Source organism: Alosa pseudoharengus, unplaced genomic scaffold, assembly GCF_046254945.1.
Source record: "Alosa pseudoharengus isolate Yale_2024_CS ecotype anadromous, Long Island Sound unplaced genomic scaffold, YU_APseudo_1.1 YU_APseudo_1.1_scf_30, whole genome shotgun sequence".
In the NCBI taxonomy this organism is placed as follows: Eukaryota; Metazoa; Chordata; class Actinopteri; order Clupeiformes; family Clupeidae; genus Alosa; species Alosa pseudoharengus.
The window spans coordinates 125335-151069 of NW_027468719.1; the positions used below are offsets into that span (position 1 = coordinate 125335).

Consider the following 25735-nt stretch of genomic DNA (forward strand, 5'->3'; position numbering starts at 1 on the left):
TACCCACAGACCATGTGTTCTTTCCTTACAATTCTTCCGTTTCCATCTTTCCTTCTTATCTAATGCTTTTATGCTTCCTTTAAAGCCTCTTCAGATGTAACTACATCTGGTATTTGTAAATTCAGAAATGTGGTTTCAAAAAGTTTGGTGATATTCTCTGCACTCCCCCCTGCGCGGCTCTCTTACTGTAGCTGCCGCGTCAGCCTTCCTATTGCCCCAGCTGATAAACATCTGTATTTGCAGAGTGGGCTGCACATTTTACGACAGCCACAGATGTAAGGAGTTGAATGGCATTCAACAATATTGCTATCCAATTTTTATGTTGTACGGGTTTGTCTGTAGATGTGATCATGCACAATTTCCCAGTTATAATGACTATATATATATATAAATACAAATTTATTCCCATTTGCTTAAATACATGCCCTGAATAGGGCTACCAATTAATCTGCTTGGACAGAAATAATATCTAGGAGAGAGTGAGAGTAAACCACATCAAATTGATTCACTACAGAGTAGCCAGTCCCTACCTCTCCGGACTCCAAACGCATAGATTAGCCTAATAAACAATATTAGGATTTGACAAAGGTGTTAGAAATGTAGAAACTAGGTTTAGTGTACTGTACATAGAGATAACTTCACCACAATCATGCAAGAGCCACAGGGTTAATAACACATGCTGCTATATAGATGTAGGATTTTACTATTATTTTTTTTTTTTTTTTTTTTTTTTTTTTTAGAAGCAGTGAGTGTACTTCATGTGGGACATGTACAGTTGGTGAATGTAACAACACAACGTCAGCACAGCTAACACTTCACTTGCAGCTGCTGCCACATCATTCCTCTCACTACTGCATCTAATTGCTTAGATAAATAAGCCACTGGTCTGTGCTGACCCCATGCTGTTGACATAACACCCCTGACATGTACCCTGCTTTTTCAAACACCAATAAATCATAGTCAACAAGTCAAGTAAGTCATAGTAGACAAGAGCTGAAACTGAGGCTAATGCCTATTTAAAATATGTAAAGGTCTTATCATATTGTCAGTCCAAGTCACATTGTCAGTCAAGTTTTTTACATGTATTTGCACATGCTTGGAGAGGCTGTGCCCTCTCTGTTTAATTTAGAATCCAAGCACGGCAGTAGCCAATCATTCCTAGGAAGCAAAACTTTTGCTGCTTTGTCTTGGGTCTGGGACAAGCAGTTATTGCTGAGATGCGAGATGCATCTAGGGCCCGACAGCCAGGAGTGAGTATATGACCCAAGTACTTCACTCTCTCTTGACAGAGTTGCAACTTTTGTTTGGAGACTTGCAGTCTCACACTGGCCAGGAATGTTAATTTTGCCACAGTGTCTATTTGGCACACCTCACTCGACGGACTTGTTAGTAAAACATTATCGACATAGGAGATAATCGGCTTGATATAAGCAGAATGAATTTTTAGAGGCAAAATACCAGAGCTTCATTTGAAACGGCCCCTGACTCTGTGTATCTTTGTGGCAAATGTGGCAAAATACCTTATCCTTTGAAAATAAACGCAAATCAAAACTAAAATATGGATCCGCTCTAATTGTAACTTATGCATTTTTCTATCAATTACAGAGAAACACGTTGCATTCAGAGTCAACCTTGAGTCACAATCACCTCCTGTTGTGCAGAGAGGGAAAGCTGCTCAAAGATCTGTCTCTGCACAGGGGTGACTTTAACAAAAACACTAAACACAAAAAATTATGTATTTTGTGATGATAATACATAACCCAAGGTGTGATGGACATGCGTCCAATCTTTGGCATTGACCACACCTCAACTAAATAAAAATCAACATGGGGATAATAATATTGAGTTTGCAAACAAATATGTCAGACCAGGTGACCGGTCTACTACATCTGCAGAGTAGCTTTACTTGTAATTACGCCGGCTATTTCAACAGTCTTAACTGTATGTCCTAATTGGTACCATTTTTCTAAGTATTCTGGATCCGGGGTCTCATGAAAAGATTTCATCACAAAATGTAAGCACTCTGGAGTTTCCTTATCTTCCTGGACTGAGACTGGAGATGTTAATACTATACTAAGCTGTTTGCTAATGGTCCCTTTAAACCAACCCCCTTATGTTTGAGTGAAATTATAAGATATAATTTACACAGTAAGTCCCAGTCCAGTAAATTTTCGGAGCAAACACTGCTGAGGAGGAATGCTGTTTTACTACATGTTCTTTACATTTAAATACCCATGGGTAAGGAACTCTCTCTGATGTGAACTGATCTGATACTCCTGTTACATGCACTTTTCCTTGTCATATACTTACACTATCCTTCTTTTCTTTCATACTAATATCTGCTTCTGTCTCGTTCAAAAAGAAAAATATCCCCATTAACAGAAAGAGAGTTGGCTGAGTAGGCTGTGCTGATGCATTCAGAGTGAGTTGAGGAAAACAGTTCAAGTTGTAAATCAGAAGTGTCACCACAGGGTCTCCTGTTCAGACCTCTCTGTCCTCTTCAGCTTTGTCATGCTGAGACCAGACAGGAGTTTGAGAGCGCTGCTGTGATGGGTGATCCCAGTACTGTTTCTGATTTTCCTTGTGACAGTGACGTGCTAAGTGGCCTTCTCCTCTGGTTAGCCCCACAGCCACATCCAAGTTCTTCCTTCAAGCCTTTCATAGTTTTCAATTGTTCAGTTCCATTAGAGCTGCTGTACTCCAAGTAACAAGTTGGCTCATAACATAGTCCATGATGTCCTCCGTATAGCCTTTGCCTCTCTCTCTTCTGCACAGGTCTATTTTTTCTACTGTTCTTTACCCTACTTTCTTTTACCTTCTCTACCATAGCCCTACTTTCTTTTACCTTCTCTACCATAGCCCTACTTTCTTTTCCCTTCTCTACCATATCCTTACATTCATTTTGCTTTTCTATGCTCAACACTCCAGATGAATGAAGTTGCCCTTCAATTCACCTATTCCATACTTGCTAATTTCCTGTCTATATATTCAGATTCATACTTTCTCTACATGTCCCTCCAACACCCTGGATTCTCTACTCCTCTAGGAAAGTTAATAGCTTTACTCTTACTCCTCCCCATGTCAGTGTCTCCTTGATGTTTTTATTTCCAATTACCTTACGCCTAAAATCAGAGCAAAACAAACAAAATGTGATGACAATCTTATCAGATATCCAATGTTCTTAGGCCTATTTTACCAATGTGCATAACCAAAAGTACTACCTACGCATAGGCAGTAAGGCCACTACCACTATCACTGGCAGGAAATAGTGCACTCTTCCGCCTCAGCCTTAGGCAGGAAAACCCTCTACCTCCATCCCAGGTAGGAAAACCCTCTACCTCTATTATAGGTAGGAAAACCCTCCGCCTCACCCTTAGGCAGGAAAACCCTCTACCTCCATCACAGGTAGGAAAACCGTGTACACAACCACTACCCCTCTCATGGGTAGGACAGGCCTTCCCTATTTTACCAGCTTAAAAAGTGTAAAATCAGGGACTCACCACCAAGTTGTCTGTGACCACCAAATCCAGTCATTACCGTATCCGAGACACAGGAGGATTCCCTCTGGCCAGGCTGGGTGCCGCAGAGCAGTGTTTGTTGCCGATGACGGCCTTCTCCCAAGATCACAAAGAGATCTCCCTCCAGTCGACATGGTTGGGGTCCTGCGCCTTTGGTCCTCCTCACTGTGCCTTATAGATAGGTAATCCCATCCTCGTCGCCATTAATGTGGTCAAAATTAATCCAAGACAACTGGTGTGAGACTGCAGCTTTATTCACGACGCCGGGAGCATGTTACCCACATGAAATGTCAAAGTAACAAGCCCACACATCTGTGGGTGAAGCCAATTCTTATACCTTACCCCACACCCATGGAAAATCACAAGTTGTCACCCTCCATTAATCACTTAACCTTCTGGTATTTTAACAGAGATAAGAAATGTTTACAACCCCACTTAACCATCTGGTGTTTTGACAAAGATAAGAAATGTTCATGACCCCGCATCCTGGGGTTACCCATAATTCGCTGACACAAGGGTTAAGTTAAGTAAACATTCTAACCTAGGAGTTGCAAAAACACAAAGGTCAGAGTAAGGAGATGGCAATTAGATTTCACTACATGTATATAAGGTATACTAGACATTCTATGAGAAAAATAAAAATTATCCCACACGATATCTCAAGAATGCCTTGACATACATGCCTGAAATTTGGTATGAGTGTTTGTATGGACTCAAAGATGAAGTGAATTGATGTTGGAGGTCAAAGGTCAAGGTCAAAAACACCTTGATTGTTATATCTCAAGAACGCCTTGACACACAAGGTCTTTTGGTATGAGGGTTTGTATGAACTCAAAGATTAAGTGATTTAATGTTTTTTTTTCAAGGAATTTCCCCACCAACATTAAGCCAGCAGCTTTCCATCCACTATTGTAATTCCTCTGGCATTACATTCTAGTTATAACCTTTCCTTTTTACCTTTTCAAGAACGAATGCGACTCTAACCGCTTAACGTAAAGACATGTTGAAATAACCGTGGTGATGTTGACTAAAAACAGGTATAAAAAATAATCTTTTGATGATTTATTGTACTCTCACAATGAAAACAACAAGGGGAAATCCACCATTGAAGGGAAGAAAATGTATTCTGAGAAAAAAGAAAATCTCATCAAGAAATTAATATTTTTAACGAAAACACGTTGCTCACAATTATTGGCACCCCTAGAAAATCTTATATACAACAGAAGCATTTCCCTATCTAATTTCAACTTTTTTAGTTAATCAGAGAGTCTCTGAACTTTCAGAGGTATTTCATTACTTTGTTTTTCACTAAGGTATGAAAATAAAGTGACACAGAGCCTAAATCCTCTTGTCATTTTTCAACATCAGAAAGACGAGAGAATACACTAAATTTAAAATATAGCAGCAAGCCGCAACCCGTGACATTTCGGAATCCAGCACAGATGTGGTGCGTTTGTGAAATGTACATATTTGATGCGTGTGCTATTTGGTTTTGCATGTTATTTTCTGTCACATTTACTTGCTTGGCCAGGTGGGGGCGCAATGCAAGGCAGGCCCATCATATTAACCTGAGAAATGTCAGACCATTCATTTTAAGCAAAGACGATTTTTGATACACTTTTTGGTTGGCCAGATGGTGGCGGTATGTTAGGCATGGAAGTTACACATGTGAATATCATTAAAATAATGATATTTAATTCATATTTTGGCCAGCTGGTGGCGCTATGCCAGAAAGGCATATTGGGTGTTTGGATGTCATAAACACCTAATCTGATTAATCTGATGCCTCTGATTGTGATATCCAACAGAAGTGGAAAAAACACATTCCTTCTCTTGCCAATTGGTGGCGCTATGCAAGGCATGTTAAAAAGACATATGAATATCATCTCTGACTCTAGTTCACTTAACATTCTCATCCTCCTTGACCTTAGTGCTGCTTTCGATACCATCAACTACAATGTTCTAATCTCCCGTCTGTCTGCTATTGGTGTTTCTGGCACAGCCCTCAATTGGTTTCAGTCATACCTCACCAACATAAAGCAGTTTGTAACACTTGGTCCACATCAGTCCTCCAAGTCCCCTGTCACTCGTGGTGTCCCCCAGGGTTCTGTACTTGGGCCCCTCCTCTATCTCATATACATCCTCCCTCTTGGCCAGATTATTCGCAGCCACGGTCTCAACTTCCACTGCTATGCAGATGACATCCAACTCTATCTTACCACTCCCTCTCCCTCTGACCCCCCACCACGCTCCCTCACTGAATGCCTCTCTGACTTAAAATTATGGATGCAAAACAAAACACAGACAAAACCGAAATTCTGCTGATTGGCCCTAAAAGCATCCTCACCAAATCTCCCCGTCTCACTCTCAACATTGATGGCTCATCTGTCCACTCTACCCCTGTTGTTAAAAACCTTGGCATTCAGCTTGACTCCACCCTTAGCTTTGATCTTCATATCAAATCTCTCACTAAGATTGCTTTTTTTTACCTCCGTAACATTGCCCGCCTCCGACCCTTCCTCTCTGCTAGTGATGCACAAACTTTGGTTCACTCTTTCATTATGTCCCGTTTAGAATACGGCAACTCACTTTTCCTTGGTCTCCCCACTAAAACCCTTCAAAGACTACAATATATTCAAAACTCTGCAGCCAGGCTCCTCACCCATTCCAAACGATCAGCACACATCACCCCCATTCTCCATCAACTCCATTGGCTACCAGTTCCGTCCCGGATCAAATACAAAGTACTCCTACTCACCTTCAAAGACCTCTACAACCTTGCTCCCCCTACATCTGCGACCTCCTGACCCCTTACACTCCTTCACGCTCACTCAGATCCTCTGACCAAAACCTCTTGGCTATCCCCCGCTCCAGACTCTCCACCCTGGGTGGCAGGTCCTTCAGTGCCTTGGCCCCCAAACTCTGGAACTCCCTCCCCCAACCTCTTCGTGCCTGTCCTTCTCTTCCTTTCTTCAAATCACATCTTAAGACCTTTCTGTTTAATGATCACTTCTCCACACCCAACACATAGTTCCATACAGATAACTTGTCTTTGTTGTATTGTTTTGTTTGTTTGTTATTGTGTTTCCCTGCCTTCCTACTAGCCTGGGTTTTACCATGCTGCCTTACGCATGGAGCAAATTTTCGCCTCAGTTAGGGGACCAATCACAGAACGGAGGGAGGGCAGCAAGACAATGACGACACACCGAAGCAGTTATGAGCTACGTACAGACGCATTTGATAGACATTCGTAGCGCCCAATAAACGGCTCTGGACCCAGACCCCGTCTCATTTGAGATGAGGGTATGACGTTAGCCAGGCTACCTTCCTACTATGTAAAGCGACCTTGAGTTTGAGAAAGGCGCTATATAAAATACACTTATTATTATTATTATTGTTTTGTTGTATACTCTTTGGATTGTGGACTTCATACCTTTGCTGATAAGCATACAAAACTGCACTTGAGTCTGAGCATTTAATAACTGTCACAAAATAATGCACCGAATACATACTAATACAGACTAATCTAGTAAATTAATATCAATATTCTTCTTGATAAGATCTAATTATAAAGAGGAACTCATTCATTCACAATAAACATTACAATTTTTCTAATCTCCATACTGTCTGTAATATTACATGAAAAAAAAACATACATTTGCATAATTATTTGATAGAATTTGAACATATTGAAGCCAGAAGACATTACTCTGTCTACCTACAGTCAAATGATCAATACATGTCTTTGAGATATATCCAGGGGCGTAGCACCAAATTCTGGGCCCTATGCACAAGTGGTGGCCATGGCCACCCCCCCCCCCCCAACCAACCAACCACCGGCTGTAAGCATGAAGCATGAGGTTCACAACTAACTACTATCTAATCACACATTGAATTAATCTAACAACTCTTATATGTACTGTATAACAGAAAATAATCTTATTACCCAAGACTTCACTGAATTTCTGTTTTATTTGAAGAATGTTTAAAAGCTAGAACATGAAATGAATGAAAACACTTTTGGCTGAGAGAACAGCTATCTATACAAATTGAACACTTTTGACTGAGAGAACAGCTATCTGCAGTATAGCCTTTCCTGTGATTTCATTTTAAACTATAGGCTCACCTTGTCTCAAGTCCACATCAGATGGTGAGGTCTGCTGCTGCTGCATCACCCTCTGTGACAGTTTCTGAAACTGAGTGTGATGCGTTTCACAAGTTAGCTTTGCTACTAATTTGACAGCCTTTCCTCATGAACCTATACAACATTGAGCCTACTAAGTTAAGCTATTAGCTCATAATAATTTTCGAATTAGTAGGCTATTGAAATGTTGTGGTAGGCTATAAATCAGGCATCATGTTATTTCTAATTTTGTGTTAATGCTGTTTTAGCACTGATAATCACGGATTCGCGGTGGTATTGAAGTGTTTTGTAACCTTCAGGAGTTCATTTCATTTGTAGACTATTGCTTTTACATTGGGCTCACCTTTCTTGGGAAAGAAGGCTGTTAACACTTGTTTTCCCTCATTTCTTTTTTTCTCCCTTTCTTGCCTCTCTTTTCTTTTCTGGGAACCGGATTTAGCTTTCTTAGACTTAGACATCTTCACACGTCACCGTCTGCATTGCCGCTTCGGCAGAATGAACGTTACTTCAAAAATGCGCCTAGCAGGGGAAGGCGGACTGAACCATTTCGTGCAAGGGAGGGCGCCTGCCCTCAAACAATGTTGACTTGGACACAATTTAATACATCAATCAACTGATGCATTTACCCGAAATATTTGCATCTATATTAGTTAATAACATTTATTAAGATCTTTAAATTAAGGAAATTAGTTATTATTAAGGAAAATAAAATTCAACTCCTTAGGGGCCCTCCCCCCACTTGGGGCCCGGGTAATTTATTCCCACTTGTCCCCCCACTACTACGCCCTTGCTTATATCTACTAATTTATACAAATTATCTCATTAACTACGCGTGTTACAAAAATGTCCCAAGCAGAAATGGATTCTACATAAAAAAGGACTATAGAACCAACTAAGAAAAGTTTGGTAGTGACCTTAATCAGATCGTTGTAAGTTTTGTCCTGTCTATATTGGAAAAAGGCCCACCCCTTCCTGGCTACACCCCTGCATGTGTAATGTTGTGTTACATCCCTAAAATGTCTGTCGGATAAAATGTCAGCATTGTTAAATGTAAACTTAAATGTACCTTCAGGGTAGGAAAATTGGTAAAATCCAGCAAAGAGTACCACCAGGACACCCAGAATAATCGGCACCATCCATGCAATACCTGTGTTTATATTAGTGAATACAGAAATACATAACAATAAAATAGCATATGTTATTATAATATGTGTGGGGTGTCCACAGTTTAACAGTCAAACACACATAAACAACACTTAGTCATTACAAAAGACCTAACATATTTTACCTGATCTGCTCCATTGAAGTGAACTGACTTTTGCTCCCAATACTTTTAGTTTCTGTGCAATGTCTTGTGTCTTGTGCTCTGCCAGATGAGTCTCGACACTGCAAGTCAAAATTCTCTGGTTGGTCAGCTTTACTTACAGTAAACCTCAATGACAGTAAACTAAATATCTTACCTTGGTATGTGGACAAAATAAGTAATTCGAAGACACAATTTTGGGATTTGGGATACACTGATCCACATGTTTTATTCACCATTATTTCATCGATTATGAAAATAATCTTTAGTTGCAACTATAATACTTCATTATCAATAATTGTTATTAATTGTTGCTTGAAAGAATAGAACACACAAAACATGTACTGTTGCCTGCTTTTTGCTACTTGTGTATGTCCCACTGTGTGTGCTACCTCCATTGTGTTTGTGGGTGTCACTGAGGAAGACGTTTGAAGATGAGAAAGACGTCTAATATAGTAAGGAAATGTGTAGGCTTAAATAACATTTAGATTTTGATGCAGCTAAACCACATATTTCTTACTCTGCTTTTACCTACAAAGACAATTACAAATATAGCTGCAAGCAGCAATGAGGGGGCCAAGCAGTTGAGCAGGAGTTGTCATAGCAACCCAATGTTGCTACATTATACACACACCCAATTAACCCCCCCGACCCACACACAGACATATACACAGATAAACTTCCTCCCCCACACACCCCAATAGCTCCCCACACATACGCACACCTCAAACATCACCAAATGTATTGTGCGTCCTCAGGTTGTAGTCACGAGTCCACATACCAAGTTTGGTGTTGATACGAGTAAGTGTTGATAATTATAATTATATATATAATATAATAATATATAATTTTAGGTGTTTTTGATTAAATCCTATATGGCAGCCGGATCAATTACGTTGACATCACAAATTCACATCTGTCGGCCTTAGGATCTCCCAGAGACACCACTAGTACATTAACATTAACATTAACAGACACCACTAGTAAGTTTTAATTCCAAACACATCACTCATTGCAAGCGCCACCTATTGTTCAAAAGTCATCAAATTTATTGAGCCTCCACCTTATTGGGTCTTGACCCCAGGCACTGAGTTTGGTTTTGATACATGAAAGCATTGCTGAGATATTACTTCACTTCCTGTTTGGCGGCTTTGCCGCCAAACTTGATTGGTCAAGACGGGCGACGGGTTTTGAATATGGCTCCAAAAAGCAATGCATTTGTGAGTCATGGTCTGAAGATCACCTGCGTCAAGGTTCGTGAAAATCGGACAAACTTTATGACCTTTGATTACTTTTAAGTGTTTTTGATGAAATACAATATGGCGGAAGATCCAACTAAGCAGAAATTGACGTCATGGGGTGCATCGAGTTCGGTCTCATCCAAGGATTCCAAGTATACCTCAATTTGTATGGTTGAAATGTTAAGCGCATAGATGTAATGCAAAATCTTACACATTGGTGGCGCTAGAGCACTTGACATGAAACTTAGTGAAATTAATCATATGACTATACCGAATCAATGTGCCAAATTTCCCAACTTTTTACTGTATGGTTCAATGGCAAATGAGCGTTTTGTTATAATAATAATAAATATAGCTGCAAGCAGCAATGTGGGGGCCAAGCAGTTGAGCAGGAGTTGTCATGGCAACCCAATGTTGCTACATTATACACACACCCAATTAACCCCCCCAGTCCCACACACACACATATAAACAGATAAACTTCCTCCCCCACACACCCCAATAGCTCCCCACACATACGCACACCTCAAACATCACCAAATGTATTGTGCGTCCTCAGGTTGTAGTCACGAGTCCACATACCAAGTTTGGTGTTGATACGAGTAAGTGTTGATAATTATAGCGCCCCTAGTGGTCAAAGGTCGCAAAATTGATTGTGCATCCTCAGGATGTGGTCACAAGTCCATGAACCAAGTTTGGTTTTGATACGTCAAAGCATTGCTGAGATATGACCTAATTTTGTGTTACTCTAGCGCCGCCCTAGTGGTTGAAGGTCACCAAATTTATTTTGTGTCCTCAGGATAAGGTCCCAAGTCCATATACTGAGTTTGGTTTCAATACGTGAAAGCATTGCTGAAATATGAGCCCCCTTTCTGTGATTATAGCGCCACATAGTGGTCAAAGGTCATCAAATTTATTGAGCTTCTTCCTAATTGGGTCCTGAGACCATGTACTGAGTTTGGTGTTGATACGCGAAAGCCTTGCTGAGATATCACTTCACTTCCTGTTTGGCGGCTTCGCCAAAATGTGGTCAAAATGTGGTCGTCACGGGCAACGGGTTTTGAAAATGGTTCCAAAAAGCAATGCATTTGTGAGTCATGGTCTGAAGATCATCTGCGTCAAGTTTCGTGAAAATCGGATAAACTTTGTGAACTTTGATGCCTTTTAAGTGTTTTTGATGACATCCAATATGGCGGTTGGATCATTTATGTTGACGTCACATGTTGGCATGTGGCGGCCTAAGGACTTCTCAAGATATTAACAGATATCACTAATATGCTTTAATTCCAAACACATGACCCGTTACAGGCTAAAACGTCATTTTGCTAATTATAGCGCCACCTATAGGTCAAAAGTCATAACATTTATTAAGCCTCCTCCTAATTGGGTCCTGAGACCCTGTACTGAGTTTGGTGTTGATGCGCGTTGATGTCAATGCTTCACCGGCAAACTTGATTGGTCACGACGGGCGATGGGTTTTGAATATGGCTCCAAAAAGCAATGCATTTGTGAGTCATGGTCTGAAGATCATCTGCGTCAAGTTTCGTGAAAATCGGACAAACTTTGGGAACTTTGATGCCTTTTAAGTGTTTTTGATGACATCCAATATGGCGGAAGATCCAACATGGCGGAAATTGACGTCATGGGATGCATCGAGTTCGGTCTCATCCAAGGATTCCAATTATACCTTAATGTTCAAAATGTGGTGTACGGTAAGTGCATAGATGTAATACAAAATTTAAACGTTGGTGGCGCTAGAGCACTCCAGGTGCAGACATCAAACTTTGTGAAATTAAACATATGCCTGTAACGAATCAATGTGCCAAATTTCTCAACTTTTTACTGTGTGGTTCGATGGCAAATGAGCGTTTCGTTATAATAATAAGAAGAAGAATACGTAGAATCACTATGGGTTGCCTCGCAGCTTCGCTGCTTGGCCCCCAATAAGAACACATAGAATCACTATGGGTTGCCTCGCAGCTTCGCTGCTTGGCCCCCAAAAATATACCTGCAAGCAGCAATGAGGGGGCCAAGCAGGTTAGGCCGGAGTAGCCACGGCGACAAGATAGAACTCAGCAGACACCCGCTTTCAACAAGTGTCACATCAAAACATAACTGATTTTGTAGGGCTGAAACAGGGCTGAGTATTGCCGCCGCCTCCGCCAACCAGCCCCCCCCACCTAATCACCACTGCCCGTCCCGCCCCGCCCTTGCACGCACGCATTAGAAGGTCACCAAAGTTTTGAGCGTCCTCCTAAGTTTGGTTATAATAAATGGCAGGGTTGCTGAGATATGAGCTCACTTCCTGTTTGGCGGCTTCGCCACCAATTTTGATTGGCTGTTACGGGTGAATGCTTGTATGTATGTATTACCAGACACAACTAGTGCGTTTTAATTCTAAAGCAATATATTGATAGGTTATGGTCTGAAGATGGTCTGTGCCAATGTTGGTGAAGTTCAGATGAAATTTGTGACCTGTGAAAACGTTTTGATGTTTTTGATTAAATCCAATATGGCGGCCGAATCAATTACGATAACATCACAAGTTGGCCTGGGTCGGCCTAAGGACCTCCAACAGTATTACCTTACACCACTTGTACATTTTAATTCCAAACACATCAACAGCTACAGGCCAAAACACATTTTTGCTAATTGCAGCACCCCCTAGAGGTCAAAGGTCACCAATTTTTTGAGAGTCCTCCTGATGGGGTCCTGATTAGTTGTACCAAGTTAGGCTTTGATACATGCAAGGGTTGCTGAGATATGAGCTCACTTCCTGTTTGGCGGCTTTGCCGCAAATTTCGATTGGCTGTTACAGCCGAATGCTTCTGTCAATTCTTCCAGAAAGCAATGCACTGATAAGGCATGGTCTGAAGATGGTCTCTGCCAATTTTGGTGAGGATCCGCTGAAATTTGTGACCTGCGAAAACTTGTTCGTGTTTTGATTAAATCCAATATGGCGGCCAAATCAATTATGATGACATCAAAAGTTGGCTTGGGTCGGCCTAAGGACCTCCAACAGTATTACCAGACACAACTAGTGCGTTTTAATTCTAAGCACAACAGCAGCTACAGGCCAAAACACGTTTTGCTAATTTAGTCCATGGGCCAGATGAGATGTCGGTACCATTCAGGTGGCAAAGGTTGCTTATACTTTTTGAAAAGATACATGACTGTAGTTAACATTTTTGTATGATAACCCTTATCAGCTGTTAACCCTCTAGGCGCCACGGTCGACTTTTGTCGACAAGATGCGGTACTGAATAAAACAGCCGATTTAGTCATATTTCGTTCGACCTCCACTCCACTAGATGGCAGACATGTCATACGTCATCCCCGAGTCCAAAAAAGGGCATGCTTTAAACAAAACCTTCGAGCTACAGCGCATTGAATCAGTGCGTGCAATACCGGAGCTAATGTGCGTGTGAGCCACTTTATCAGAGCGATATTGTCAACGTCAGCGAGTATTTGCATTAGATTATCGTCTAATGGCATCAAAAAAGTTTACCTGAAATTAAGTGTTGGGTCTTCTATTCGCGGACCCTGATTCTGAAGGGGAATATCTGCCTTCAGAAAATGACGGTGATTCGTTTAGTGAGGCTTCAGATGCGTCCCTGCCTTGCAATGATGCAGCTGGACAAAGTAAGAGTTTAGCAAGCACAAACGTTGAATCGTTTGCCCAATGTCAGTGGTGGGAATAATGTTTCACGGGGTCGGAGTCTTCATCGGGAAGTTAGCAGGGAGTTAGTGGTGTGGCGAACGAGGCTGGAGGTAGCCTAATGTCCATGTAGCGCTAGCTTCTGTCTTCTGACCGTGTGCCTCTCCGCAATCGCGGCGACAGTAACGTGGTGGAGCCTTTGTCTAATGCCACTGGGTATGTTAGACGAGGTCGAAGTGCTCATAGAAACAAAAATAAAAAAAATACTAACATTGTCTCTTGTCTTGTCTCGTCATCTCACTCCTGATCTGTGCCTTGCCGTGGCAAGTGAGCTTTTGAACTAAACAGATCTTGTCTACTTGTGTTTGTGTGTCATCTGAATAATATATATGTGCCCCATACATGGAATCAGAGTGCCTACTGTATGTAGTAAATGGAAAATCTCTACAGCAAAAGGCCAGCCTACCGCTACATGCATTTGGTTTGTTTCTGCCATTTATTAGTAATGATTTACACAGTTTGTTTACTACTTAGTATTTACCTGAGCATTCAGTATTGTGCAATATAGCATACAGAAGGTTAGGGACATTTTGGGGGGAAAGAAGTGGTGCATTTTATCATTCAAACATGCGACTTTTCATGAAAATTCTATAATCCAAGATGGCCGCCACCATATGACGACATAATATGCAAATTAGATATAAACATTTAATCCCTTCATAAACTTTGGGTCATCCTTAATATTTCTCTAATTTACAGAAAGTCTCTATCTCTTATCACTTTTAAGATATAGCCTTTTGAAATGAAGATGTCAAAATCGAATGTTTCGAAAAAAAACCTCTGGCGCCTAAAGGGTTAAAGTTACCCTCCCCCTATGAAAAAACACATTCATTAAAGAGGACAAAGAGAGCTTTCATTCAAGTCCTTTTGTGAAATACAGCCGACCCTGGAGCTCTTTAGACTTTTAATCACACAAATTTCCCTGCCATTTCCGCCTAAATTATCTTTTTTCTTTTAATTCTTTGGTATCAGGGAGCATCAGAGAAACAAAATGCAAACACTGCAATACTGGCACAACTCTAAGGATTCAGAAAATGTATAATTTACCCATATTATCTCATTCTGAGGTGGGGATTTTCAGCTTTATATGAGGTATGGCATTTTTTCGAAGAAAGGTACCTCTGAGGTTTCCTTTGCTATTGGACTCTGACTTTAATTTATACTTAACCATCTTCTGGGCTTTGTGATTTTGTAGTTTATTTAGCTATTGCTGGTCCTGTCAGTACTGTCTGACCACTTCTATTTGATCTGCATCTGTTGCCTGAGCTTCAGACAGTGACAAATGTATGCTTGTTTTTGTGAGGCCAAAACTTGTGCATGAACATAACTTCTTGTCCATGAGGGGTTGAGACCAGACCAGGGTCAAAACTGAAACTTAAAAAGCCTCAGGGCAGGGCCACAAACACTGACTCTGGTGCTTCACATGAAAATTAATGGTTCTCTATCAGTTGAACTACTCAGCGTTAATCAGTGGGAATACACTCCTCGATCACGTGATCACCACTGAAGTCCTCTAACAGGTCCTGTTAAGGTTCTATTGGCGCGAAATGGCTCGGCTATATCGCCACAGCCAATAGCAAACACTCCTTCATTCTTCAGCGACGCCTATTGCTACTGGTCTGAGAACGGAAGAATAGGATCTGAAACAACTGACGGAAGACAGAAGAATAAACATTTTCTCTGAAAATAATAAATAAAATCACAAAAAAGCAAGTATGTCCGAGGCCGCCCAAATGAAGCGGTGTGTCCAGGGGTGTGGGCAGTTCATCCCCGCCCTGGACCCACATTCCATTCCATCTGTTTGGGTATATCTCATGCCCGAGTTGACAGAGTTGGCGGTCCCACAATTCTGCTCGCACTGTGAGAGGCTGGGGCCGACGGCTGTCCTCTTCCGGGCTCACTTGCTTGAGGAGATGGAAGCCAACGGCCCCCCTCCTAGCCCGCCTCTCTCGGGGAGCCACTCACGCTTCCTGTGCAGCTGCTGGTCGATCAGGGGGAGGCAAATTTGCCGGACGGGCTGGCTGCAGAGTCCCCCGCTGGCAATTTTGCTGCGGCCTCTCCAGGCAGCTCTCTGGGATCTCACGATGATGACCAGGTGTCCCTCGTGGCCTCCGAGAGTAGCTCGGTGGAGCAAAACCCTATTTAGCACGATCACCCGTCCAGGGCTTCGGGCCTTTCTCTGCCCAAGGTGGAGGAGGCGCTGGCTGCCTACAGGGAGGATCAGCGCGTAGCCCGGCCACTCTGCCATCAAAGCCACGCAGGGCCACTGCCGGTCCAGCGTCTAAGGTTTACACCTGTGTTTACTCCTGTGTGGGGCAGACATGCCGTGCCCTCAACTCAGATTGTCCTCTTTAATTACATTAATACACAGGATTAGATGTTAAAATCCCTTGTGCCAAAATCCAAGGTAAAAACACATTCAAAAGCCCCTGCTCAAGTTTAACTTTAAAAAGCACACTACCCACAAATCCGCCAACAAATGGTCACAAGCACAATACAAATGGCCTATCCAACAGCAGTAGCCTATATAGTATGCGGCATGTCATTGGGGTTATCAAGTGGGCACCCTCATTCACCGATGTTTCGTTAAGTTAGGCCCACGACACCTCATGAAGGCTTAACAGTGAAACCAGCGTCCTGGAGACACTCCCCTCCATGCTGCCACCATATTACCACATTGAAATATCCAATACCCAAAATACTCTTAACCAGCCCATGCATGGTCAAGGTTGGCTAGGTTGGTCCGTCCCGTTGATGTGGACTGAACCATAACCATAAAAACCTTGGCCAACCAACCATCACCCTAGGCACAGCCCATCACAAACACAAAACAAATTAGCCAGTTAGCTTAGCCCGTTAGCTTAGGCCCCATCCCAAACACAAAACAAATTAGCCAGCAGTTAGCAGTTAGCTTACGCCCCATGCTGCCCCATATTACCACAACAAGCATACAAATCCCCGTAACCAACCTAAGCATGGTCTAAGTTGGCTAGGTCGGTCCGTCCCGTTGATGCGGACTAAACCATAAACCATAAAGAACCTTAGCCAAGTACCATCAACCTAGGCACAGTCCATCACAAACACAAAACAAATGAGCCAGTTAGCTTACCTTAGCTTGCGCCCCAGGAAGGGTAACTTCTCCTTACCCACAACCAAAACAAATGAGCCAGTTAGCTTACCTTAGCTTGCGCCCCAGGAAGGGTAACTTCTCCTTACCCACGACCAAAACAAATGAGCCAGTTAGCTTACCTTAGCTTGCGCCCCAGGAAGGGTAACTTCTCCTTACCCACAACCATTCGCTTGCCCGTTCTGCAGACATGTTACTAACCACCTGCCTTAGACTTCGACCACAAATGCCCAATTCAGACAGCAAGCCAATAGCAGATCTGGCCACAAACCCACGTGCACCGATTTCAATAGGCCTTAATCGTGCACTCCAACCTCGCTTAGCTGCCTCCTCTGCTATTTCAGTATATTTAGCTCTCTTCAGCTCATTGGCCACTTCCACTCTGTCTTCCCAAGGAACAGTGAGTTCAATGAAGTAAACTATCTTCTCTGAATCCGACCATAGAATTACGTCGGGACGTAGCTTAGTACTCACTATATGTGGAGGTACCGCCATCTGCTGGCCAAGATCAACCTTCATTTCCCAGCCCGCCCCATTTTTCAACTGGCCAGTTTTACACCTGGCCTTCGCGGAACAAGGTTTATCCCCCTGACGTACAAAGTTAATTTGCCTGACCCCTTTACTAGCTGCTAATGAATTGACTTCTCTTCTTTTATCCTCTATTGCCGCTGCCACACATTTCAATACCTGGTTATGACGCCACGTATACCGCCCCTGGGTGAGACTTACCTTGCATCCTGATAGGATATGGTGGAGACTGCCCACACACGAGCAAAGTATGCATTTATCATCCTCACCAAACCATTGACTTAAATTCTTGGGAGATGGGAGCACATCATATGTAGCACCTAACATAAATCTGATCTTACCAGCTTCCATGCCCCATAGATCTTTCCATTTAATCCGTCTTTTTTCCACCCCTTCCCAGTTCACCCACTGCCCTTGTTTTGCCTGCGACACTGCTTTAGTACATCTTACAGCCTCCTCCTGTCTATGCATTTCCTCCACTACCATTTTCCTCTTTTCTCCTGCAGAAGCCTTACTCCACAAGGGTTTACTTGCACCCACCCCTAGACCCCCCCGCCCGTGCTGCACATGGCCCATTATATCTCTATGCTTCAATGCTGATTGAGCTTGCTTAACTGCCTGCTCTGGGTTCCACTTCCTCCCTGCATTAACTGTGGGTGCAACTTTCCTCACCACTGGGTCCTTGGACTGAGTAAGAGTCAATTCCAATCTAGCCTTAGCACACTTAAATTCCTCTGTCAGACTAGATATTGGCAACTCTACAATACCCTTCCCATACAAGGCTACACTGCTTAAGCAGCGTGGGACTCCGAGCCATTTTCTGACAAAGGAGTTGATCATTTTTTCCAACCTCTCTACCTTTGACAGAGGAACTTCATAAACTGTCAATGGCCACATTAGCCGAGGCAACAAACCAAACTGCAAACACCACAGCTTGAGCTTACCTGGCAGCCCCGACTTGTCAATTTTTGCAATACCTTGCCTAGTGACCTGTCTCAAGTCTTCAACCTGTGATTTATCACTAAGGCTTGCATCATACCACCTTCCCAGACTCTTCACTGGTTTCTCCAGAACTGTGGGAATCACCTCCTTATTTATAGCAAACTTCTTATCTGTTACCTTCCCTTTAATAATTGAGAGACTCCTAGACTTACTTGGTTTCACCTTCATTCTGGCCCATTGCAGATTACTATTTAACTTACCCAGCAACCTGTTGGTGCATGGAGCGGTTGTCGTCAAGGTTGTCATGACGTCCATGAAAGCCCGAATCGGGGGGAGGCGTGGCCCTCCCTGCAACTTCTCCCCGCCCACTACCCATTTAAAATGATACCAAACATAATAAGATCAAATATGCAAATATAAAAGACCAATAGCAAGATAGGCACCTGCGTCAAAAATGTGTTTTTTTTCAATGGGGGATGGTAACTTCATCAGCTGATAACACTAATTTAGCTGTGACTCCAGAAGGCAACCTTTGCCACCTGAGTGGTACCGACATCTCATCTGGCCCATGGACTAATTGCAGCGCCCTTCTTTTTTCCAAAAACCCACTCTTTGATTTTAAATCATTTTTTGATTTTTTATAATTTATTGCAAGGAAATGCTATAAATCTATTATGCGGCTTGACCTGTTGACCTACCCATGTCAAAACACATCTGCTGCACTCAGCTAACTGCCCTACATAGTACACAAAGCTTCTTTTCTCAGAAAAGAAGCTCAGGAACTGGATCCTGGAGCCTTTAACTCCCAATCAATCACCAAGCTAGGTGCTGCCAATCAAGGTCATTGCAAGCAGAGCACCTGAGCAGAGGTAGAGAGGAGGGGAGAGAAAAGGGACAAACAGCACTGGAACAAACATACATCACAGGGAACACATACAGCCATAACAACACACACACACACAAACACACAAACACACACGCACCCAAATGCACATACACCACACACACACACACACTCACTTGGGTTCAAGGTGTGGTCTGAAGTTGAGAGGCTCATCCAGGGACCTCCGTGCTGGGCGCTTCAATGTGCTGGGTGTAAGATAGGGCCCAAGGTGTCACAAGGGGAAAGAAAAACAAAAAAACACACACACACACACTCAGAAATGCACCCACATGCACATACACCACACACACATCATAAACACACACACACACACACATCATAAACACACATACACAAACACACACACACACACACACGCAGAAATGCACCCATATGCACATACACCACACACACACACACTCTCACACACACATCATAAACAGACACTCACACACACACACACACACGTAGTTTCTAAAGTCTCTCTCTCTCTCCCTCTGATAACAGAGCCATCCCCTGAGACCCTCCCCAATAGGTGACCAATCTATCTATCTATATATCTATATATACTCAGAAATGCACCCACATGCACATACACCACCAGGGGCTGGGACAAAAAAAAAAATCGGCCCTGGCAGTTTCGACCATACCGGAACACCACATTTGATATCGCACACCTTTTGGGTCTTTGTGTGATTTTCTTTCATTTCTGTAGATTGTCCCAAACCACCTATATAAAAAACTGCCCAACACATTTTTCCTGGGCCAAAAAGTAGCTTTGCCTTAGGCTAGCCTACTACTCACGGCACAAACAATAATAGTCTAATGAAATTAGTATGCTGCCCGCTGACTTACTGTTGGTGAATAGTGGTTTTAAAAAAGTGTTCTCACATTCAAGACTATTTAGTTCAGGATGGAAGACATGAAAGTACTAACCTAGGCTTATCTTCTCATCCAGTCAGTGTGTCTTATAAATACCCGCTAGTGGTAATGATGGTAACTAATTTCACCTGCGTTCACAATACAAACTAAGTTGGCCATAGAACATTAGCCAAAATTATTTTATTGATGTTTTATCATTTTATCAGATTTTAGTTGGGTCATCTATAGCAGTTCCGTGACCGTGGAGAGCGAAGGTTCGTTTCTCACTAGATTTGTCATCTATAAAGGTTAAAGAAAAAAATTAGCCGGGGTGCCCCTTACAAAAATGTGGGGAAATTTTGTGAGAGCCCTATATCCAAAATGGCTGCCGTAAGCCAAGCTGGATATTAACTTGTTAATGGTTTTGCCCACAGTGCTGCATAACACATGGTTTCTGAGACTATTTGGGTTTTTCTGACCTTCAAATTCAAGATGGCTGCCAATTTTTGGCTCTTTAAATGTTGATGTTTCAAAATCGTCATAGAGTTGTAATATTAGGCTCAAATGGAAGCTCTGTTCAAACTGAGTTCATTTATGGACACCATGCTGGATCGACCCTCAGCCTCTCCCTCCCCTCTGAGCGAGAGAGAGGCACACACACTAGAGATGCGCTGATGGGCTATTATTTCAACCATGGCTGATGGATGATAAGTGGATGGATGATAAGTTTTGCTATGCAGTTATGGTTGAAATAATAGCCCATCAGCGCATCTCTAGTGTGTGTGCCTCTCTCTCGCTCAGAGGGGAGGGAGAGGCTGAGGGTCGATCCAGCATGGATTCTAAACTCTGTGGTGGATAGGATCTACAATTAGGTGTTAATAATATTACCACGCTAGGTCGAAGTACTCCCAAGTGCTATTGCGCCACACATTGTAGTTCTCCTGTTTATTCGCTTGGAAAATCGCCACATTTCATGTTGTGTGACGTACACATTTTTATCAACTACTCGTGCAACTGTATTTAAGTAGGGAAAACGTGGAGGTGTTTGAATACTGCTATGTTCCTCTCTCTACGGCCACGGCAGAGCCCGCTAACATAGCAACATGCTAACACATTCGAGCCGCGCGACAGAGCGTTTGAGTGCACCTACCGGCGCGGGAGAGGTATGACTTAACTCGTGAAAGTTAAGGTAAGAACATATATTACTACTGATTTTGGGTGGCGTGTTCCTTTAAGAAAACTTCTCTCAACCCTGCTGAAGTTTAGAACTACCGTCCTGCTTTACTCCTACCTTTCCTATCCAAAGGTATCGAACGAGTAGTCTCCAAACAGGTCTCTGAATTCCTCTCACAGAACAACCTTCTGGATCTAAATCAATCTGGGTTCAAGAGGGGCCACTCAACCGAAACAGCTCTGCTGTCTGTAATAGAAGCATTAAAGGAAGTCAAGGCGACCGCTCGGTCATCAGAACTCATTTTGCTTGACTTAACGGCTGCCTTTGACACTGTTAATCACTGCATCCTTCTCTCTATACTCTCTAACATGGGAATCTCCAGTTCTGCTCTGTCCTGGTTTGAATCCTACCTCACAGAATGCTCGGTTAACGTATCATGGCTTGGACAGCTGTCCGCACCTCACTATCTCACCACAATGGTCCCCCAGGGCTCAGTGATGGGCCCTCTTCTCTTTGCTATCTACACCACCTCTTTGGGACAGATTATCCGTTCGCATGGCTTCCCATACCACTGCTATGCAGACGACACACAGCTCTATCTGTCCTTTCCACCATATGACCCCTTGGTCTCGGCATGGATCTTGGATTGCCTCTCAGACATATCTACATGGATGAAGGCAAACCACCTCCAGCTAAACCTCTCAAAAACCAAACTACTGGTCCTCCCAGCTAAACCATAATCAACATCAAAATTGACTCCCTGTCTGTTACACCTACCAGGGCTGCAAGAAATTTAGGAGTCGTTCTCAACAACCAATTAGCCGTTTTGCACTCCACAACATACGGAAAGTCAAGACTTACTTGACTCAAGATGCTACCCAACTCTCGTTGGGTAGCTAGTCATCTCACGACTCGACTACTGTAACACCCTCCTGACAGGTCTCCCAGCTTGCACAGGGAAACCCCTTCAGATGATCCAAAACGTGGCGGTGCGCCTGGTCTACAAACAACCCAAAAGGGCACGTTACCCCGCTGCTCATCAAGCTACACTGGCTACCTATGACCGCCCACATCAAATTCGTCTCTAACGCTTGCCTACAAAGTAGTCTCTGGTTCTGCTTCCACCTACATGAATGCCCTCATATAGGCATATGCTACCTCCCGACCGCTGCGCTCCTCAGACTTACGACGTCTAGCTCTGCCACCAGTACGCTCAGGTCAATCCAAACTTTTTTCATTTGTTGTTCCTTGTTGGTGGAATGCACTACCAGTTCCTACAAGAGTAGGGACATCCCTCTCCATCTTTAAAAAACTCCTGAAGACCCAGCTCTTCAAAGAATATCTCCTCTCGTAGCACTACTTACAACTAGCTAATTATAGCACTTACCACTGGACTAGAAGTGACACTTGACTGTATAAAAACAGCACTCACTGATGCACTTTTTCTTATTGTGCTCTACCTTTTTACATTCTTTTAAATTGTTCTAGTATTGTTGAGAGAATTGTTCTAAAGCTTTAAACTGTTTACCATGTTGTAAGGCGCTTTGGGTAAAAAAGCGTCTGCCAAATGTAATGTAATGTAATGTAATGAGTCAATGTGAAGATTCAACAGATTCAGATGGAGAGTCTTTTTAGTTAATTCAAATAAATAATTAGTTTGAGCAGAGCTTCCATTTGAGCCTAATATTACAACTCGACCAGTGCGTCACACCCCCTTGCCCCAGCAGCTCACACCTCATGAAAGCTCAGATGAGAGTAGCAGTGATTATGAGAGGAGTCAGTGTGGAGATACAACAGATTCAGATGGAGAGTGTTTTAGTCTCAGTCTCACAGTCTCACTTTAGTCTGAGTCTCAAATAGTCTCAGAAACCATGTGTTATGCAGCACTGTGGGCAAAACCATTAACAAGTTAATATCCAGCTTGGCTTACGGCAGCCATTTTGGATATAGGGCTCTCACAAAATGTCCCCACATTTTTGTAAGGGGCACCCCGGCTAATTTTTTTCTTTAACCTTTATAGATGACAAATCTAGTGAGAAACGAACCTTCGCTCTCCACGGTCACGGAACTGCTATAGATGACCCAACTATTTACCAAAGATTGGTTGCTTTAGCCTACTCATTATTTAACCCAAGTGCTTTGAAAGCAGTCCAGCTTACCACAGGTTGTACTACATGTTCCTGTTCACTGTGAGTGCCACTGCCAGAACCGCTGTCGCCCCCATGTTGTCTGTATTTTTGGCACATTTGGCAGTATTTGCTTTAAGAGCAAGCTTCTTTTTTTCTAGCAGTTTCCCTGCGCCTCCTTTGCGTTTTCTCTCCATCTCAAAAGATCCTAACGGATAATGTCACGTTCATCCTATATTGCACTGCACGCCGGCGTACTGAGCCAAAGGGAGGAGGTCTTTCATGATATGATTGGGCCGACTCAACACACTAACTCAACACATTAACACTATGATACAGTGTAATTGTCAAGTTGTATGGCTCACTATGTTCAAAGTCGATCTTAATAACCCTTGTCACCTTGACCATCTGATGGTTGTTATGGGAAACTAGCTAACTTTAGACAACATAGGGAACGAAACGGGATTCGGGAGTCTTTCTCTTGGGATTTTGCGGGACAGGATTTTATTTGAGGGGCAGTCATGTGATCGGGAAATTATTTTTTTCGTGGGCTTGGGATGGTATGGGAGCGACAATTGATTCCCGTGTCACCCTCTAGTGTTGATAGTCGGTGTTTCAAGCAGCCTACTGTGGGGAGTTAGCAACATACTAGTTCACTGACATAAGCTTTGCAAATAAACTCAGACATATTTTGGTTACAATGACAGGGTTATCCATTTGTAAAGTGTCTATATGTCCGTAATGTTTTGAAATTAGCACTTTGCCAGCAAGCCGTACTTTGTGGGCAGTTGTGCTAAAGTTCGCTTGACTTGAAACTGGCTGGCAGAAACCTCGCAAATAACCTCAGACTTATTTGCTGGTTACAGTAACTAGGTCAATGGATTTTACTGTGTTTATTTCTCAATACTTTTTACAAAATCTAAGCAAAAAAAGGCCAAACAAATAAGATTAATATTTTAGCACGACAGTCTATGGGGTTTGCCATTCTGAGTACCGTTTTGGTCATATAGTTGTCACAGGGTGACTAAACGGGGAAAGAACGGGGGGGGGGAATTATGGGTTGACACTGAGCTTCCCTGGGGGACACTTTTGGGGGAACACCAAGATGGCCGCTCCCTAGCCGGGAGATTGTTTACAATGGCTTACAGGTGTGTAGTGGGAAAATGTGGTGGTGGTGATTGGTCCACAGGTTTTGGGCTTGGGTTTTTTAAACTATAGGCTTCAGTGCAAGAGGAGGGGGACAAGAAGTGTCGCCCACAGCGGCTAAGCCGCGGACCGTGGAAACGGATCTTTTGGAGGCCAGTTGGGAGTGTTGCTGCCTGGGCTCTACAAGCCACGAACGCTACGAAGCCTGGGATAATCCCCTTGTGATCACGGCTCTGAGAGATGATAGAGGGGTGAAATCGTTCACCCCTCGCCGAGTTAAGTAACCCTCCTGTACCTCAGGGTTTCCCTGAATGTTGACCGTATTGCCTGAGAAGAGAACACTTTTGAATGATTGAGTCGTTCCTGTGGCGTCCATTGTGTTTGCTCTCCCTCCTATTGCTTCTCTTCCCCTCTCTCGTGGCGGCCCACTCGCGCCACACCCCTGGACTAAACTGGACTGAGCTGTTTAATGTGTTGTTGTTGCTTAAATACTGTCGTAGCGACTTCCCTGCATGTTCCAAGGCCCTGACGAGTAACAGCTAATTAGTAGCCGTCTAGTTGCAGTGCTTTAATTGGTTGCTGTGAATGAAGTTTGCCTTTCATACTGGTGTACTGTGGATATAAGTTTTGCTACCTTCAGTAGCCATCTAGTGGGGGTAGTGGGTATTGGATGTCGTGTTTTTCACGTGTGCTGTGAATATAAGAAACTTCTGTTATATTAAATGGGCCTAAGCAGAGGGGCAAATTTGCTGTGCATAGCATAATCGACACTCAAACACTGTTGCCCCTGCCTGTTTTCTAGCCTACCACAGAAGATTGAGCTGGAGACAGTAGGCCAGGATTCCACAAGGGGCACCCTTCCATTCTCCAGCCTTCGTCCAATTAACTCCAAGGAGGACTGGGGTGGAGTCAGGAGCTCTAGACTTGTATGCTGCCATCTTGGGACTGTTACCTAGACTGCTATGTGGACTTGAACTCTGATTAGTACATTTTTAGCCTAAAGAGAAATAAATATATTTTTATA

General features: G+C 43.0%; 1 protein-coding gene across 1 annotated transcript in view; it reads right to left on the minus strand.

Annotated features, from left to right (window-relative positions):
* The window catches only part of LOC143101191 (Fc receptor-like protein 5), an 89794-nt gene extending 70210 nt beyond the window's left edge, over positions 1-19584 (minus strand). Inside the window, exons 1-3 of the mRNA XM_076264594.1 lie at positions 19542-19584; positions 8951-9048; positions 8729-8809 (exon numbers count right to left, since the gene is read on the minus strand). Coding sequence (XP_076120709.1) covers positions 8729-8798 — 70 coding nt within the window. The 5' untranslated portion in view covers positions 8799-8809; positions 8951-9048; positions 19542-19584. The remainder of the gene's footprint in view (positions 1-8728; positions 8810-8950; positions 9049-19541) is intronic.
* Between the last annotated feature and the right edge of the window lie 6151 nt (positions 19585-25735).